The sequence below is a fragment of the Anser brachyrhynchus genome (genome assembly GCF_964034855.1).
Source record: "Anser brachyrhynchus genome assembly, chromosome: 7".
In the NCBI taxonomy this organism is placed as follows: domain Eukaryota; kingdom Metazoa; phylum Chordata; class Aves; order Anseriformes; family Anatidae; genus Anser; species Anser brachyrhynchus.
The window spans coordinates 20,065,238-20,081,262 of NC_137701.1; the positions used below are offsets into that span (position 1 = coordinate 20,065,238).

The following is a 16,025-nucleotide window of genomic DNA, read 5'->3' on the forward strand; positions in this document are numbered from 1 at the left end:
TAATACAACTGACAGTTTTGGGGGTTCTCCTTCACCTGACGAGAGCTAAAAGACAAATGTGTATTCCAGATCACAGACTAATTGTGTTTGCTATTTACTGCCATCTTTTACCATTCTTTCACTTGCTTGCAGATCACAAAATGTTCTCAACCTGACAAACTACAAATGCAGCATTTTAAAAACTTCTGTTCATTCCTTGTTCCTCTATGACATCGGTGTTTTCAATTTTAAAAATATGGGTTTTCTAAAGCAACGTGTATAATTAACAACTACTACCAATTCACTAGTGGAGAAAAGATGCAGGTAGTTTTTACCACACAAGGTCAAGGAGTATACACCAACCTATAAGGCATACCTGAGCAACACCATGGTGGAAACAGCTTCTCTCTATCAGTTTATTAAAGTGAGATAAGTAAAAGAACTTCAATATTACTCTAAAAGCATGTCTTGTTTGGTACTGAAGACAAAGCCTTTTAACCAAACACTTATACTACTAATACCCGTAATTTAATTATTCTGTCTACTTACTGACAAAAGTGTAACATGTTCCAGGCTGGATTTTAAGGCGCAATTCTAGTTTCCACCATACCACACTCTCCCCCCCACCCTGCCTCCCTGCTTCATGCAATGAAGTGGCATAGCAAAGAGCACAAGCAATACAAAGAGAGTACATATTTCTGACACATTAAATATTGCTTGCCCACATCTTGTACAGAGTAAATGGGTCAGCCTACAAACTTCCCTGTTTACACATAGCTGTGGCTCTACCACACGTGGTGTTCTCTTCCCTGGCTAGCTTCCCTGCCCTCCTACTCCTCACAGCCTCCTCCAAATAAGAGGCATCCATGGGGATAAGGAGATGGGGAAAGGGAAGAAGGAGCAGGCAGTTACAAAGGTAGCAGCAGGTAAAACTCAGTAATGCTCTGTAGAATGATGTCCCCCTGACACTGCCACTAACACAGTTCTGCCACTACACCTCTGAAAAGACTTATTTATAGGGAAGTGCAGCAGGAAAAAATTGACTTGGTTCCTTTCCTTTATAGCTTGACTTTTTTAAAAAAAGAAAAAAAAAAAGGCTAATGTGGTTTAACATCAAACTGTCTGTTTTCCCCTTCTCTAAATCATTTCGTCCAATTTGAAAAAAAAGCCCTGAGTTTTTAACTGAAATAAAAGTTCCTACCAATTTTCTCTGAAAATACATGGCTGTGGAGAAGAGAAAGATCATGTAAGTGGCCTCTTCTCCTGTCTCCTTCAGGGAAAATGCTGTAGTGCAAGTTCCTACGTTATGACAAAAGCCTATTCACACAGAATTCCCCAGCAATGAAGAAACCACACATGCCCCAGCCACGAGGAAAGCTCTGAGCAGAGCTCAGGCAGCCATGATACACAAACGTTTAGGAAACCAGGCCTCACTGTTTCTGGCACTTAGGAAACTCCTGGCTCAGACACTGTCTGACAGCTCCTGCATGTTTCAAGATGCATCACTTTATATAAATAATAACAGAAACATCAGGAAACATTAGAGATTTAAAAGAATCTGTTTCAGCTGAAGGGATGCCACTAGATCAAACTTCTACTTTTGGCTGCCAGTTACAGGAATAAAGTTGTCAGCAGCACATCAGCTGTCGGGATCAGAGCTCTGTGGTGAGAATGCAGACATGATGCCAGAGGCTGTTCTCGGTTTCATCACTGTGCTTACACGAGAGATGGAGGGACCCACCTCCTCTGGTGGAAAATGGCACCTCCAGTGGGAACTACCCAGATATTTTTATTCATAAACTTAAGCAAGCATCAAAGTTAGGATCCAGGGAAATAATTTTGCAAAGAATCAAGATGTTTTTAGACAGATCAGTAAAAGAATCGCCCCCAGAAATTTTTAGAGGTATCTTCATCTGCTTGTAACAGAATGTCATGCAGTAGAAAACAAACAGCAGAAACAACAAATGGCAGGACATGATTCCTGTGAGGAAATCTGGTTTCTGCTTTTCCCCTTAAAAGAGCAGAATAACATCACAGAGCTACCTTGAGTTCATACTTATGTAAAAGAGAGCACAATTTATCTGAGAGTTATCTGGCTGAGTGGTCTTGTCTTCACTAGTTAATATCTTGCAATTATGTGTGGATATGACAGTTGTAAGCCTAACACAAGTAGGCGGTAGTGACTGAGGTTTAACAGTAGGCTTTTCTTCTTTGCTTGACCTGATGACATATGCAAAAAGCTAAAAACTGCCGGGTCTACATTAGGACTTGAATGAGTTATGTGGGTGGAATCTGAATACATGTTGCTTTGAAGAGCTATGGGTTGAGAGAAGCAGTAGAAACACCATAGAAACATGCAGAATAGCCAGTAAGGAGCATTAAAACCACAAAAGATATACTTGTAGTAAGGCCTGGAGAAAAAGCAGAAAGAGCTTTTAGGTAGAGGACTAAGGAAAGGTTTAGAGTACTGAGCGAGGAGAACGTTCCCTATTCTCTTGTGTGGAGGAACATGAGACGTGATATTGATACTCTGAAAAATAAGTAGCATCAAAAATACAACAATTGATCTCCACTTTCCCCTCCTAAATGAAATGGTCAAAGCTCAGATTACCGATCAAAAAAGGTGATACTCTATTTATTCAGCATACAATTTTATTTCAAACCTTAGGGTGCTACTAGTAAAACCATGCCCTGGAGATAACATATTTTTAAAGATAAGGGCATGTTTAGACTTGGGTGAAAAATGCAGACCTGTAGCAGTCCAGATATAGACCAGTTTAAGCTATTATAATTATCACTCTTGTCCTCAAGAGGTGTAAGTAGGCCAACTGAGGTGGAGAACAGGAAGTCAGTGACTTAGATGGCAATAGCAATTCAGCTGCCATCCCTCCTGGTTTGGAGGTGCTCCAGCTAAGCCTGAGATCTCTTTGTATTCCCCCAAATATTTATTATCTACACTATTACAATAAACTAGAACAGGCAGTGTAGGAAAAAGTCATTTCTTCCAGGTAGAAAGCTTCAGCCTTAGGAAGGAGATGGCAACAGAGTCTGCATATGCAATTACATAATGTCATTACTGCAAAGTGAGGTCAGGCCCTTACTCAGACATTAACACTATCATTTACAAAAAAGAGTCTCAGCTAAGTAGAGTGGTATTTCCACCCTAGGACTGTCCTGGAACTAGACTAAAATCTTAAAAAAGAATTTACTCAGTGATAATCACTCTTCTGTGAAGCTTTCTAAAGAGCTGAAAGTCCTCCTGTTTTCCCCTCCACGTTATCAGAGCTCAGAAAGTAAGAAAAGTTCCTCTGTAGTGCAGTGGAAATAACCATGCAGTGGATCTGGTTACTGTAGTACTAAGAACAAGCAAATATAGATACCAGAATTGATATGGTCTAAGAGCATGGCTGAATGAAGACACAGAAAGTCAAGGTTTAGCTTTGCAGTGCAGTTGCTAATAGCTAGGTATAGATAACTCTGGTTCTCAGATCTGTGTGTCATTAATTACATTAATTAAGGACATGGTCTTAGCAGCCAACAAAACTACTTCTCACTACTGAGAAACTTGAGTTTCAGTCAAGGTTCCTTCCATCAGAAGTTGCCTGCCTGCAGTTTTTGACCACGGTGTTTGAAATGATGAGAGCTTAGGTGCAGGATTTAAAATAAATCAAATCTGAGCATAATCTAACCTTCTGTCACTTATCTCCCTTTCCAATATGAAAGCAACCAAGTCACAGAAGGCTCTTTACGCTTGTTAAAGGAAAGAGGAAAATAAGATGTTGTGCACGTTCTGAATAAAGCTCCTTTCACTCTCTGAGGAGCAATGCAGAACTGTCCCAGCCTGTGGCAGTTCAGTCCTGTTCGAAGGAACAGCAGTTAAAATCATAGCATGGTCCCAAACTGGCTGTTAATAAGAATTGTCTAACGCTGCTTCCTATCACTGCTGCTGCCTCTCCTAGGAAACATTTTGGCTGTGCATGGCTCAGTGGGCAGTTTCTTTTCCACCTCTATGAGGTTTTCCAGAAACCCAGAGGACCCAGGCCCTCTGCACAATGCAGACTATTTTTGCCAGCTCCTGGTGCTGTCTTCACTTTCTCTGGCCCTGGAAGTCATTGTTTAGAAGTTCATTCTTGAAGAGATGAATAGGGAGGCCTTTTTATTTTTCATCCCGCAGCCGTAATTTCAAAAATGTGATACATACCATTTTTTCAAAGTTTACTAGATTGTCAGTGAGTGTCTTGTTTCCCTCATGAGTAAACGTCATGTCTGTATAGGAATAAAAGCCACATTAAAGCCCATAACTAAATCATGGCTATACAAAACAACAGAACATTTTATCTATGCCTTACAACAATCAAAGCAGCTATAAAAGTAAAACATTTAGGCTTTAATTCGAAGCATTTCTGAGACTAGTAAAATTGAGGTATAATATTCAGATGCACTAAAGCAGTTTTTCTTGACTCTGTGTCATGCTTTTTATAATGGAAAAAGATCATACCTCACACTGAGATTGATTTTTGCTTTTTCTTGATGCTTTTTACTCTTACTCTTCAAATATTTGACAAATAGCTTTCAAGTTAATAATTCTGGTAGCATCCAAGCTTACCTTTTATAAGAAGTGGCATGAAAGGAATTATTGGAGGGTCCAATTTAGCTACAGTTAGTCTGTAGGCCCTATGGTTTCTTGATGGATCCTTAAGAAAAAAGAGAAATCAAATAATTATTAATACATATTATTAAATGTATTAAGACACTGCATGCATTCATTTAGATGTCATGGCATTTATTAAAATCATTATCTTCTCTTGTGGCTTTAAAAGTACATCTGAAAGCTACGGATGCCTTTTATCATTTTCCCATGCAGTTTACACAATGAAAATGCAGCTGCTAAACACAAACAGTTTTCATATCAAATAACAAGGTAAGATACGATTACAAAAAAATTGTTCATAAAAGGAACCACATATTTTACCTCCCTCCTTGCAGCTGCAGAGACAGTATTCTGTAACACTAAAATGTATTGCCTGGAAAAATCCAGGTTGGAAAATATAATTTCCCATATGCACTATAGGAAAACATGTGATAAAGCTTTGCTGAGTTTCCCAGATTAACTTTGAGTGGTACATAAGTTCTCTCAGAGTAGGTTCCTAAGAGTATAATTTATTAGTCATACATACTTGTTTTAGCAGCTCTAAAATGGGATCATAAACTTCTTAAAGTCAAACAAGGACATATAAAATGTTCTGAATCAAGGAATTCAAATCAGTTACTCAGAAACTGAATTAGCTCAGATTGTGCATAGAATAAGGGATCTATTACTATTCACCATTAAGCTTTCAAATTCTGCATAGATCTTCTTGAACTTGCTTGGAAGTTTCTGTTAATAAAAACAAAAATAGCAAACCTTAATTAAATCCAATTTGTGTGGTAATTTTACTGTAAATGCTAGTTCCTTCTACAACGCCCTAAGTCAGGAAAGTGCTCTTTTTGCCAGATATTTCTAACAATGTGCTAATCTAAAATACAACATGTCTCCTAGCAACCAGATTATAAATAGAGACGGGACCAGCCATGAAACCTGGATCCTGATTTAAACCCCAACTTGGATTTACTCCTACGGGATGCTTAGGTTTGGATTTTTGTTTGGTTTACGTTGAAATCACTAAATTCAGAATTTAAGTGAAAGTTCAAGTGAGTGGCTTCAGGACATTCCTCGTTATAGCCCATCTGAAAATATAATTTATACACAGCTTGCGAAGGGGTAGCTCAGCTTAATTATTCATACCTATGATGAACTGCCCTTGCAACATTCAAGTCCATGCCTGGGCATTTCCAGGAGGTTTTCTGTTCACGCTAATGTATCATCAACTGCTGCTCTAATTCTTGACGTGCCCAGCAGCCTCTACTGCTTTCTGGACTATAAATTAATGAATAGGTTTTCAGTCCACAATACCTACACAAGTAAATTATGGTCAGTTGATTGCACAGCGAATGGGATTTACAGCAAAATGGGCATTACTAAATATTTTCATATTATGTTCATAATATCTTCCTGTTATTTTAGACATATTAAATAATATTACTATAAAGACTATAGCATATGTTATAAATTAGTTTCAGAAATTAGACCAACTTTTTCTGCACACTCATAAGATGTCAGCTTTCTAGTTTTAATAAGAAGTTTCACTATATTTGCTGATTCAATCAGAGTACTACTGGCAGTGGGTAATATTAAAAATTAATAGAGACTTTATAGAGCATAAATGATTTTTTGCAATACTTTCTACATTTGGAGTGTGTACCCTAGCAAGATATTTACACTGTGCCACAGCAAGGGCCTAATTTTTAATGATGTGTGTGAACAACTGTGTGCCTAGTTTGCATATGCATGCAGATTAGGTATTTGTGAAATAAGTGGTATAATTGGACATTTGCACCTGCAAATATTTAATTTGTGCAAGCAACTAATGTAAACGCATGATAATATGGCAAAAATCAGGTCTTGATATGTTTGTTTTTAAGCATAATCTCTCTCTCTGTCTATATATATGGCTAAGAATCAAGTTGCAGAGCTTCTCCTGATAAATCGACTTCTCTACAGAACCAGTGTGTGACAACATTTCCCGAATTCAGGTTCATACTCCACACTAACAAAGGAACTGTGTGAACCCCCAAGCTCAGACCCTGTGTCTATTTCAGATTGCTGAATGTAGTATATAATTCCAATTGCCTCTTCTGTCGTCACACTATGCCTGTACTGTCTCAGATCTCCCAACTATTCCTCTGTGTAGCCACAAAAGAAAGGTCATTATTTTTAAAAACTGATCTGCAAATCTTTGCTTTCAGTGCTGATTGCATAAATTACTTGCAACATGTACTTCTGAAAATGGGGCTGGTGACTTCTCAGTTGTGTCTGTCTGAACTCCTAGTTCAGACCACTTTGTTAGGTGTTCAAATTTCGGCTGTGGTAGCATCATGTTAACTATTTTGAATTTCTAATGAACAAAATACGTGCAGATTCAAATCTGCAGATCTTTCATCAACCAGAACGTTCTCAGTAGTTACATGTGTTTACTACCTCAACCTGCTGGACACTGCAACTTGTCTGTATACTCGTACGCAAAAGAGCAAAGCCATAGAAACAGGTGGAAGCTCTGAGAATGAAGACCAAATTGATAGTAATCAGGGGAATGCATGTCAGAGAGAAAAACAGAACCCCTGTGTTACTAGGGTAACAGAGTCCATATGGAGATCAGCAAATAATATGTATAAACAGAGGATGGATTTTAGAGCACAACATATTGAGTGATCTGAGCAAATGACCAGTAAAGTCAAAAAGAGGATGGGCTGATGTAAGAGGCTAACTCGCTCACCCTGTTGGGCAGTTTAGCTCATCAATAAAGCTAGTAGTGTCACACTTGTTAACTGCTTGTGAGGACTAAACACATCCACAGGTATACCTCCTCACTAATAAAAATTGTCATCCTTAGCTAAAGGATGATGCTCAGGAAATGAACTACTAGATCTAATATTATCAGTAATAAAGGCCTAACTCATGTTTTTGCTAACTGAAAGCAGAAATCCCAGTCAAACTTCTTAGAACTGGATTGTAGCTAAGACTTACCTCCCATGTTAATGAGAGACGGCTCACGGCAACATTACTCAGTCCCATAATGATAGCAAAAAAGGAATTCAGATTTTTGTATTCTTTACAGCTGAAACACAAAGTTTTAAGTTGTATGCATCAGTCAGAGTGGAAGTACACACGACAACCTAAAGAAGGCTGACCCCAGCCATGCAGCATAAATTTGACTGGAGTCTGGCAGCCCTGGCCAGCAGGCCTGTGACACACCACTTTGCTGATGTGCGAGTAATTCACCACGCTCTGGAGGCTCCTTTCCCCTCCCTCTTAAAATGACCTCCTGCTTCTGCTTCACTGGGTGCCAGCTTCTGCAAGGTCATTAAAGGAGTCTTTGAAGTTCCTCCCCACCCGGAAGCACAGTCTTGAATCTGGGCCCAATTCAGTCCCAGAGAATACCAGTGGACGCAACTGGTTTACAACCCCATTCGCTGAAGAACTTGCTGACAGCTTCTGAACAGCTACTGAATGCTGAAAGCGATCCCTAAAAGATCTTCATTGCAGTTTACAGGGGCACTGAGTCTTTTTAAAGAGAAGACCAGCTGTCTAGAGATGCCTGTGTGTCAGTGACACCTCGATGTGTATGATTTCTAAATAGTACTTGTGTTTTCTGGAACTCTTTAGGTTGCTTCAAGCAACTGCCATTTGCTACCAGCATCATTAAAAGAGGTCCAGGGCAGTAGGAGCTCTAGGTCAGCCTTTATCCCTAATGCAAATGAGAATTTGTGTTACCAATTAGGAAAAACTGGAAAATGTAACTGAGTACTATGGCAGATCCAATACACTGTATACAGGAGTAGACAAAATGGAGCTCTGACAGAAACAGCCCATACAACTGCTCAGCTGTGACTGCATCGCGTGGCTCATTGACTCAATGGGGAGGGAAGAGAGAATAAAGCCTCATAAATCTGTCTTGCTAGGTTCCTGCAAATTACTTGCTTTTTTTCCCAACTAATTTCCAAAATCTGTTTTCAGAACCTCAGCCTCTGCTTCTTTTTCTGTTTACCAAGAAAAATTGCACAAGATTCAAGCTACATTCCTCATATGGGTTTTTTTATTCATTGCTTAAGCTCTTAGCTTCTCTGAGGTATCCTCAGCTCCAGATAAAATTAGTACGATCATCACATGCTACTGTCCGACTCCGTAATTGCCACATCACCTTATTGTTATTCTGTTCTTTCTGTCCCTCTGTTTCACCAGACTCAATGGATTGAGGGGGTGAGTCCTTTAGATCTGGGCCTCACTTGTGTCTGCACTGTGTGAACACTGAGCATATGAAAAAATCATCTCTCCCCATCTGATGGTCTGCCTGTTGGAGACTGCTGCACCCTTAGATCTTCTGGCAGAGCTGCTCATACAAATTCTCCCACATCAGATTAGGGCCAGTGAGCAAGGTTAGCGAAGATAAGCTGAAATGCTAAAGCTACCCCAACTTATTCAGACTAGAGCAGGTCAGGGAGTGCCTTGTTAGTGGATCTGAGGGGAAATAAGGATGAAAAGCAACCAGGGAAGGCTGTCAGTGATAACCTCTTCCCCAGCCACAACTAAATCCAGAAAGGAATGTATGTCCACAGCTTGCAACACTGAGAATAAATTGTGGCATGGTAAAAATAATTAGCACACATCAGTGGTGCTCAAACATAGTAGGCAGCTGCAAATGCATCTGCAATATGTAATTTGAATCTATCTTTTATTTTAAAAAGGGTAAGTTTGCTAAATATTCTGTTAAGCAAAGCAATTTTACTAAGTCCCTGTTAAAATCACTCTAGATATAAGGCTTTATACACCAAATATTCAGTAAACTCTACAGACTCTACACTGAATAGCTCAGTTCCAAATAGAGGAACACTGTAATGAGAAACAGTGCTGTGTGGCTCCACTGGCAACGGTGCATATATTCTGCCTGCAAAATGTCAGGAAGTGAATTATCCAAAGTACCACGGTGTGTTTGGAGCAGATGTCCCTCGACCTCCCATTAAGGTCTGTATTGGAACAAATTTCTCCTTAGTGTGAACGGTCAACACATATATAAACATGTGCTTTTGTCTCCAACACAAACATGGTTAAAATCTCTCTGTACTTACATGAGCATATTCATCTTGGTATTTTCTCTGTACACATGCACTCTCTTCAAAAATTTCTTAGAGGCTCCTTGGGCTTATAGCATACACTTGTATATGGAAAGAATGATTCTCAAAAACTAAGTGAAAGTGTCTGAGTGTAGTGATACACAGGAAGGTTTCTAAATAGCCTGTGGGTATAACTGCAAAGCGGAAATATATACAGTGTTTGTGGATATCCACAAAGGTATGCACAAGTATTTCCTAGAAGACCTTTAATATTATGCGATTAATATGGGAAGAACTCACTTCAGGAAATGTAGTTCGCTTCTGCCCTTTGTTTCCAAATTTGATCTTACAATGGCTGGAGGAAAGAGGTGAACGTGGTAACCTCCACATCCTTTCCCAGCAAATGCAAAGGCAAAAACAGCTCCTGGAACTGAAAGCACACGTGCACAGCACTTGGAGCCAGTACTTGGCCTTGTGCTTGCCGACAAAGACAGGCCACACACATCACAGGGTGCACTGGGTGGCAGATACAAAGCGATGTGCTTCCTGCAACAGTGTGTCACAGAATTGAAACAGGGTTCTCAGTAACAGCTATCTTTGAAAATTGGGACGTGCAAGGCATCTTGTTACCACCAGTCATGCGAGATTAATCGTGCAGCACCGAGCTGCGCTGAACACTTTTCTAATCAGTCTAGTACTTCTAGGTAGGGTAAAGTTCTCATTAGGTCTCAAGGATCTTCACAAGCAAAACTTCCCCACAGATCTTGCTTCGAGGCCTGGGCCCCCATCTTTTGATCCAATTCCTCAGCTTTTTCTCCCCTCCAACTTGGGTGCGCAGTGTTTGTGTTACCGCATGCTATAGCACCTGTTACCATGGCAGCACTGCACCGAGGGCAGGAGCCTGGCAAAACTTCCCAGCGCCTTTCCAGCGGCTGCAATTAAACCTGCCTGCTCGCTTTGTACTTAGGAAAATCTTGTGCTTTGGCTTTCTCTGCATTTAGGAGACAAAGAGGACTCGGCAGAGCAGACCACTTTTAGCTGTTTATTTTTAGCATTGTAGTGATACCAGAAACATGGAAGTAAACAGGAGGTTGTCAAGCTGTTGTAAATAGCATAGGGCTAAACCCATGACACTGAGGAACCCACTGACTAGGGCAGCTTATTAAGGAGATATTTAACTGTAATTTTTAAGATACTTGATTTCAAGTGTTTATGGAAATTACTACTGTATCTTAATTTACCACATTTCAACATTTTCCCATTTCAAGCCTCTGAGCCCAGAGCAGCCCCCGACTCGTCTGTGAGCGGGTGCCAGTGCCCTCTCCTGGACACAGCCCGCCAGGCCCGCCGCTGGCTTCCCGATTTTGCTCTGAGGGGTGAGATAATGGAATATGCGGCACACGTATTTTTAGACGCTAAAGAGGTAAATTCTGTCCTCTGTTCTGAAAAGAAACCCGATCCTGCGTGCTAGATCTTGAAAATCGCCAGCTCTCTCCAACGGGAGGGCCCGAAGCCATTCCCAGAAGGAAGTCGGTACTCACAGAGCGGGGCCTTCCCGGAGCTGTGAGCAGTGCTGATGCACAGTTTCGGTGCGAGCACTGATTTCAGCTATGTGGAATTATGAACTGAGAGGAGGGAGACATCACAGCTGTACTGTAATCTCTTCCTTCACACAATTACATTAACAATGAAAAAAAAAAACCCCACGTTAAAATTCATAGTGTAACTGTAAGAACTGCTTTGTTCTGTAAGCCCCTTAGAGACCTCTATTCACAACACCCAAAGTCTTAGACAAACACTAAAAAAGGCAGCTCCTCACTATACCCCTCAGTGAACTGTTGGTTTAGACAACGAGTGACAGGTAATTAACGTAATACACCATGAACTGAAAAGGAAGGGAGAAGGTAAGAGCTATAAAAAAAACCTGCAGCTATGCAGGGCAGGGGCATGCTCCTGCTCCCACTGATGCATCCATCCCTCAAATCCTGGTTCTTGACTTCAGTGGCAAAGAGCCAAGGCCTAAATCTTTAACAGGAAGGCTCCAAAGAGCTTCAGTTCTAATATGAATAAAAGAATAGTGCAATAATTTCCTGCTATCCAACCTCAGACCCAACAGTTACTAAGGGAAAAAGGACATTGATATTGTTGCATTTTAAACCAAAAGTATTAGAACATTATCAGAAGCAGACTGAAGGTAACATAAGCCTTATCACCTCTGTACTACATCTCTGTCATTCTCCCACTCAGCTTTCCCACTCAGGACCATTCTCAGAATAGTTTTCCTGAAGAGCACCAGAAACACTTCTGTTCTTGTGAAAATTTAGGATCATTTCTTTGTCATTATATATTAATTCACATATTAGTTTTTGCTAATGTGTGTAAGAATATATATGAAGGATTTGCCTAAAGAGCTGAAATATATTTGCTCACAAACTTGATGTGAAAACATAGCCCTAAGAGCTCAGAGATTTTTAGGAATCAAGGATGAATGAAGAGTAGGACAGGAAAGAAGAAAAACACATAGTAACAAGCTTCTATACTGCATTATAAGGAAATGGACAGAATTACTGTATAGAGAACATTTTAACCTCCAATGTATAGCTTCCTGAAAACAAAAAAGGAAGATAACAATTTTACTATATTGAACTTAATTTCCAGCTCACAGGTGATTGTATACTTACTGGGCTGCTATCTTAATATACTTCTTTAATAGCTGCACACGCTTGCTGAGTTGAGAGCAAAGACAAATCTCAGTGACAACCCAGAACTGAATTTCATTAAATCTTCTTAAAAACAAGTCCAGATTTGCTGTGGTCTTCTTAAAATTGTGCCTTCCAAAAGTGTGATAGATCAGTTCCAGCTAGGAAAAAGAAAACAGTAGGTTTTTTTTGTTTGTTTTAAGAAATCTTGTATTTTGGACAGTGGAAAAAAGCTGATAATGACCAGGTAAATATTATCTACTTCCTATACTAGCCTGAAACTTGCTCTGCAGTTTGCATTTACCGTTGTACAGATGACAAGAATTTAGGTTGCAAATCCAATAATCAATAGCTGAGACATACTAAAAGCCTAACTGTAGATTATGCATAAATAGCTCAATATCTTGAACAAAACATACTAAAGTAATTCAATAAACAGCACAAGTTTGGGAGAAGTTTTATAAGCAAGATGAAAAAATAAATTAGAGGAACAACACCTCATACTTTCAAAACTTGTAGGTGGCTTTATTGTAGTATTTTTCAAAATCAAGATCAGAGAAAGTTTTGCAAATAGTGAATATACATACAATATACAACTAAACATTTTCTAACATATTCTAATCTGTTGGGTAGATAGATCTTCATACCTCATGCACACAGTTGAAGAGCTCCCAGTCATAAATTGTCATCTGATGAGCTAAGTCTTTGGAGCTCATCAGTTCAAACGTTCCTACTGTACCAGTAGATGGTCCCTCTTGTTCTGGTAATGGCGCCTACAAATAGAAAAATATTTCAGAAATGCTAAATTACATGATTGGTGCTTTTCTGCCATAATGTTTCCATATTTTTTTTAGTGTGACCATTTCCCTAAGCCTGCTTCTCATACTAAAAGTGAAATTTGCTTTTAACCATAGTCTGGCATTAGGAAGTGAGCCTAAATCAGAATCCACTATGCACAGGATGCTCAGGGAAATTCTGAAAGCTCTTCAGAGGCACTGTAAGGAAATAAAACAGACTGTTCTCAGTGTGTTATTTTTAGCATTGTCCTAAAATTTGAAGCCAGAAATAAACGCTTTGATATGTGTTGTGTTCCCTAAAGTATGCCTATTTGTTTAGAAGCACAGGTCTGTTCACAAAGCTTTTGTTATTGATTTCCTCTTTCACATACACCAGTAACTAGGTCACAAAGCAAAAGCCAAATACTTTTGTAGATTACTGATTGTAATGAAGAGAATTATTACATCTGTTGCTTTTCAGAAATCGGCAGCGATTGCAAGATCTGTTCATTTATAAAATATGCCTTATACTTTCTCTTTGTCACTACCAGGATGCACTATTAGCCATTTGTGACTGCAAAACGCCTAGCTATACTAATGAAAATTATATACACACAGTCTTATGAGAAAGAATCCTTTATACCATTCAAGTATAAAATATTTTTGAAAGACATTTCCATACCACCCAATAAAAGAGATGTGATCTACAGTGTTGCACACAAGTAGATCTTATAATAAAGAGATTTAAAACGTGGCTTGAGATCAAGCTACATTTGAAGTAATCTGCTGTATATATTAAGGTCAAAGTGTTTGAACCAGCCTGGACTAAATACTAACAAACAACCCTCTTGCAAATTCAAATGCACTCTGAAATACCCTTTGGGAAAACATCAGTAAAGCTTCTCATGAACCCACATTTTAATTGTTTTCTTTCCAGGAGAGGGCAGTAGAGTTCACTCACAAGTTTCTTTCTCAATTTCTCATAGGGTCTTTGTTAGATAATTACAGAGCAAGGAATTGTCAACAGGCTCCTTTCTGAGTAGCAACTGAATAGAGTCTGCAAGATTAACAGACCATATTTACATACTGAAACATCAAAAATGAGCTTATTAAATGAATCCCCTTTTATAAAAGAATATTCTATTACCTGTAGAAAAAGGACTGACTGCATTAATACATCAAGTCACTTTCTCAATAATACACGGTATGTAGTAGCTTTATTTTTGTTTGAGTTCTTGCTTTGCACTCTCAGGAAAACTTGTATTTCAAATATCACTATAATACAAACTAATTAAAAATAATTAAACTAAACCACAGGCATTATTACCTTCAATGCTCCATCTACAATTTTTAAAATAGTGTATTTAAGCACGGTATTAGAAAAAAAAAATCATGACAGCCATCAATCTTATAACAGCCTGCAGATCCCTCTGACCTGGGATTTGCACAAACACAAAATTTCTTCCGTTAAGACAGAGTATGAATGAGAAGTATACTGGTTTTGTGTAGAAAACCCTAATTTGTGGAAATCTGTGGAAAAAAGACTTGTTCACAGACTGAAAGAGGGCTTTTTTCCCCTATTTGGAGACAAACACAACATAGCTGTTACCATAACAAGCACATATTTTCCAAGGCTAGGAAAGAAGTACTTAGATGTAAACTCATTGCATATTTGCAAATTCGTCTGACCCAGAACAATTTTCACATGGGAATTTCCAAGCGTAATGAGAATAAATGTATCCACATAAGCAGCAGCCAGGAACTGGAATGTGAAAGGATTAAACTGGGAGGGAGGTAAGGTTGTAACATTTTTCAATGTTATTTATACCTCTTTGAAAAAACTCATTTGATAAGGAGATGTGTTCTGTTGTGCAGTAATGAGAACCTCTTAAAAGGTGCTGAGTGTTCTTCCCTAATTCCTACAGAAGTCAGTCCAGTTGACAAAAACTAGCACGTAGCAGCCCTGTATCTCAGAGATCCCTGTAGCATTTGGAGTACTAGACGCAACGTAGATAGATAGCACAAGGGAAAAGGCACAGAAAGTCATGACAGTTTTCTGCTAAGGGTATGTCCATGCAGATGATGGAAAGCCATATAAAAAGTATCCAACATAGTTGTACTAATGCAACCCCACTTTAGAGTAGCATGCCCCATAAGGGTATCTCTTTGGCAGGATTACTAAAGCTGAAGGGAGCACCAGAATTTAATAAACTGAACAAGAGGTATCTCTGCATGGAACTACAGTAGGCTGTATGTGAATTCCCTGGTTATTAAACTGAAAGCAGCAGCAAAGCACAGATTTTACCATATCTATAAAAGAAATCAGGCATACGTACTAAGTGGCTTGTTAAAAGCATACAGGAGGCTGAAACAAGGCTAGGAGTAACAGAGTTCATGCTGACATGACTTGGCAATGACATTTGTTTTTAATGAAATAAAAGGAACAAAAAGTACAGTCAAATCAAACTCTATAAAAGCAGACCCCATGGAGATTGTTAGAATTACTGTATAAACTGTAAGTACTTATGAGCAATTTTACTTAAGAAAAAACAGACTTTCTAGCAGGAATATTTTCTGTGATTCTAGTTGGAATTATCTGAGATTTTGACATAGTGTTTTGTGGGGCTCAGAAAGAAAAGATTTTAAGTAATTTACTGTTGGAATCAAGTCTCCATAATGCTGTAATTGGTAACTTCTATCTTCTATAATATATCCTTGTGGCCATGAGGAGATAATTCTGTCATCAGGATTTACTGCATGTCTTAGTGATAATATTCAGCTCTTCCTACATGCTCAGTGCAACACAGAGAATACTGGGATCAAGTTCTGTCAGGTGGATCAGATGGATTTCTGCTCTAGCTCA

The 16,025-nt window shown here is 39.0% G+C and overlaps 1 protein-coding gene across 24 annotated transcripts in view; it reads right to left on the reverse strand.

Annotated features, from left to right (window-relative positions):
• RAPGEF4 (Rap guanine nucleotide exchange factor 4) overlaps positions 1–16,025 on the reverse strand; it is a 153,945-nt gene that overhangs the window by 6,959 nt on the left and 130,961 nt on the right. For 23 of the 24 annotated variants that reach the window (XM_080600893.1, XM_080600894.1, XM_080600875.1 and 20 more), the window contains 6 exons: positions 13,034–13,159; positions 12,369–12,547; positions 7,604–7,694; positions 5,306–5,356; positions 4,586–4,673; positions 4,181–4,245 (listed from right to left, as the gene is read on the reverse strand). In XM_080600893.1, coding sequence (XP_080457019.1) covers positions 4,181–4,245; positions 4,586–4,673; positions 5,306–5,356; positions 7,604–7,694; positions 12,369–12,547; positions 13,034–13,159 — 600 coding nt within the window. The remainder of the gene's footprint in view (positions 1–4,180; positions 4,246–4,585; positions 4,674–5,305; positions 5,357–7,603; positions 7,695–12,368; positions 12,548–13,033; positions 13,160–16,025) is intronic. The other variant, XM_080600892.1, reaches the window with a different exon arrangement.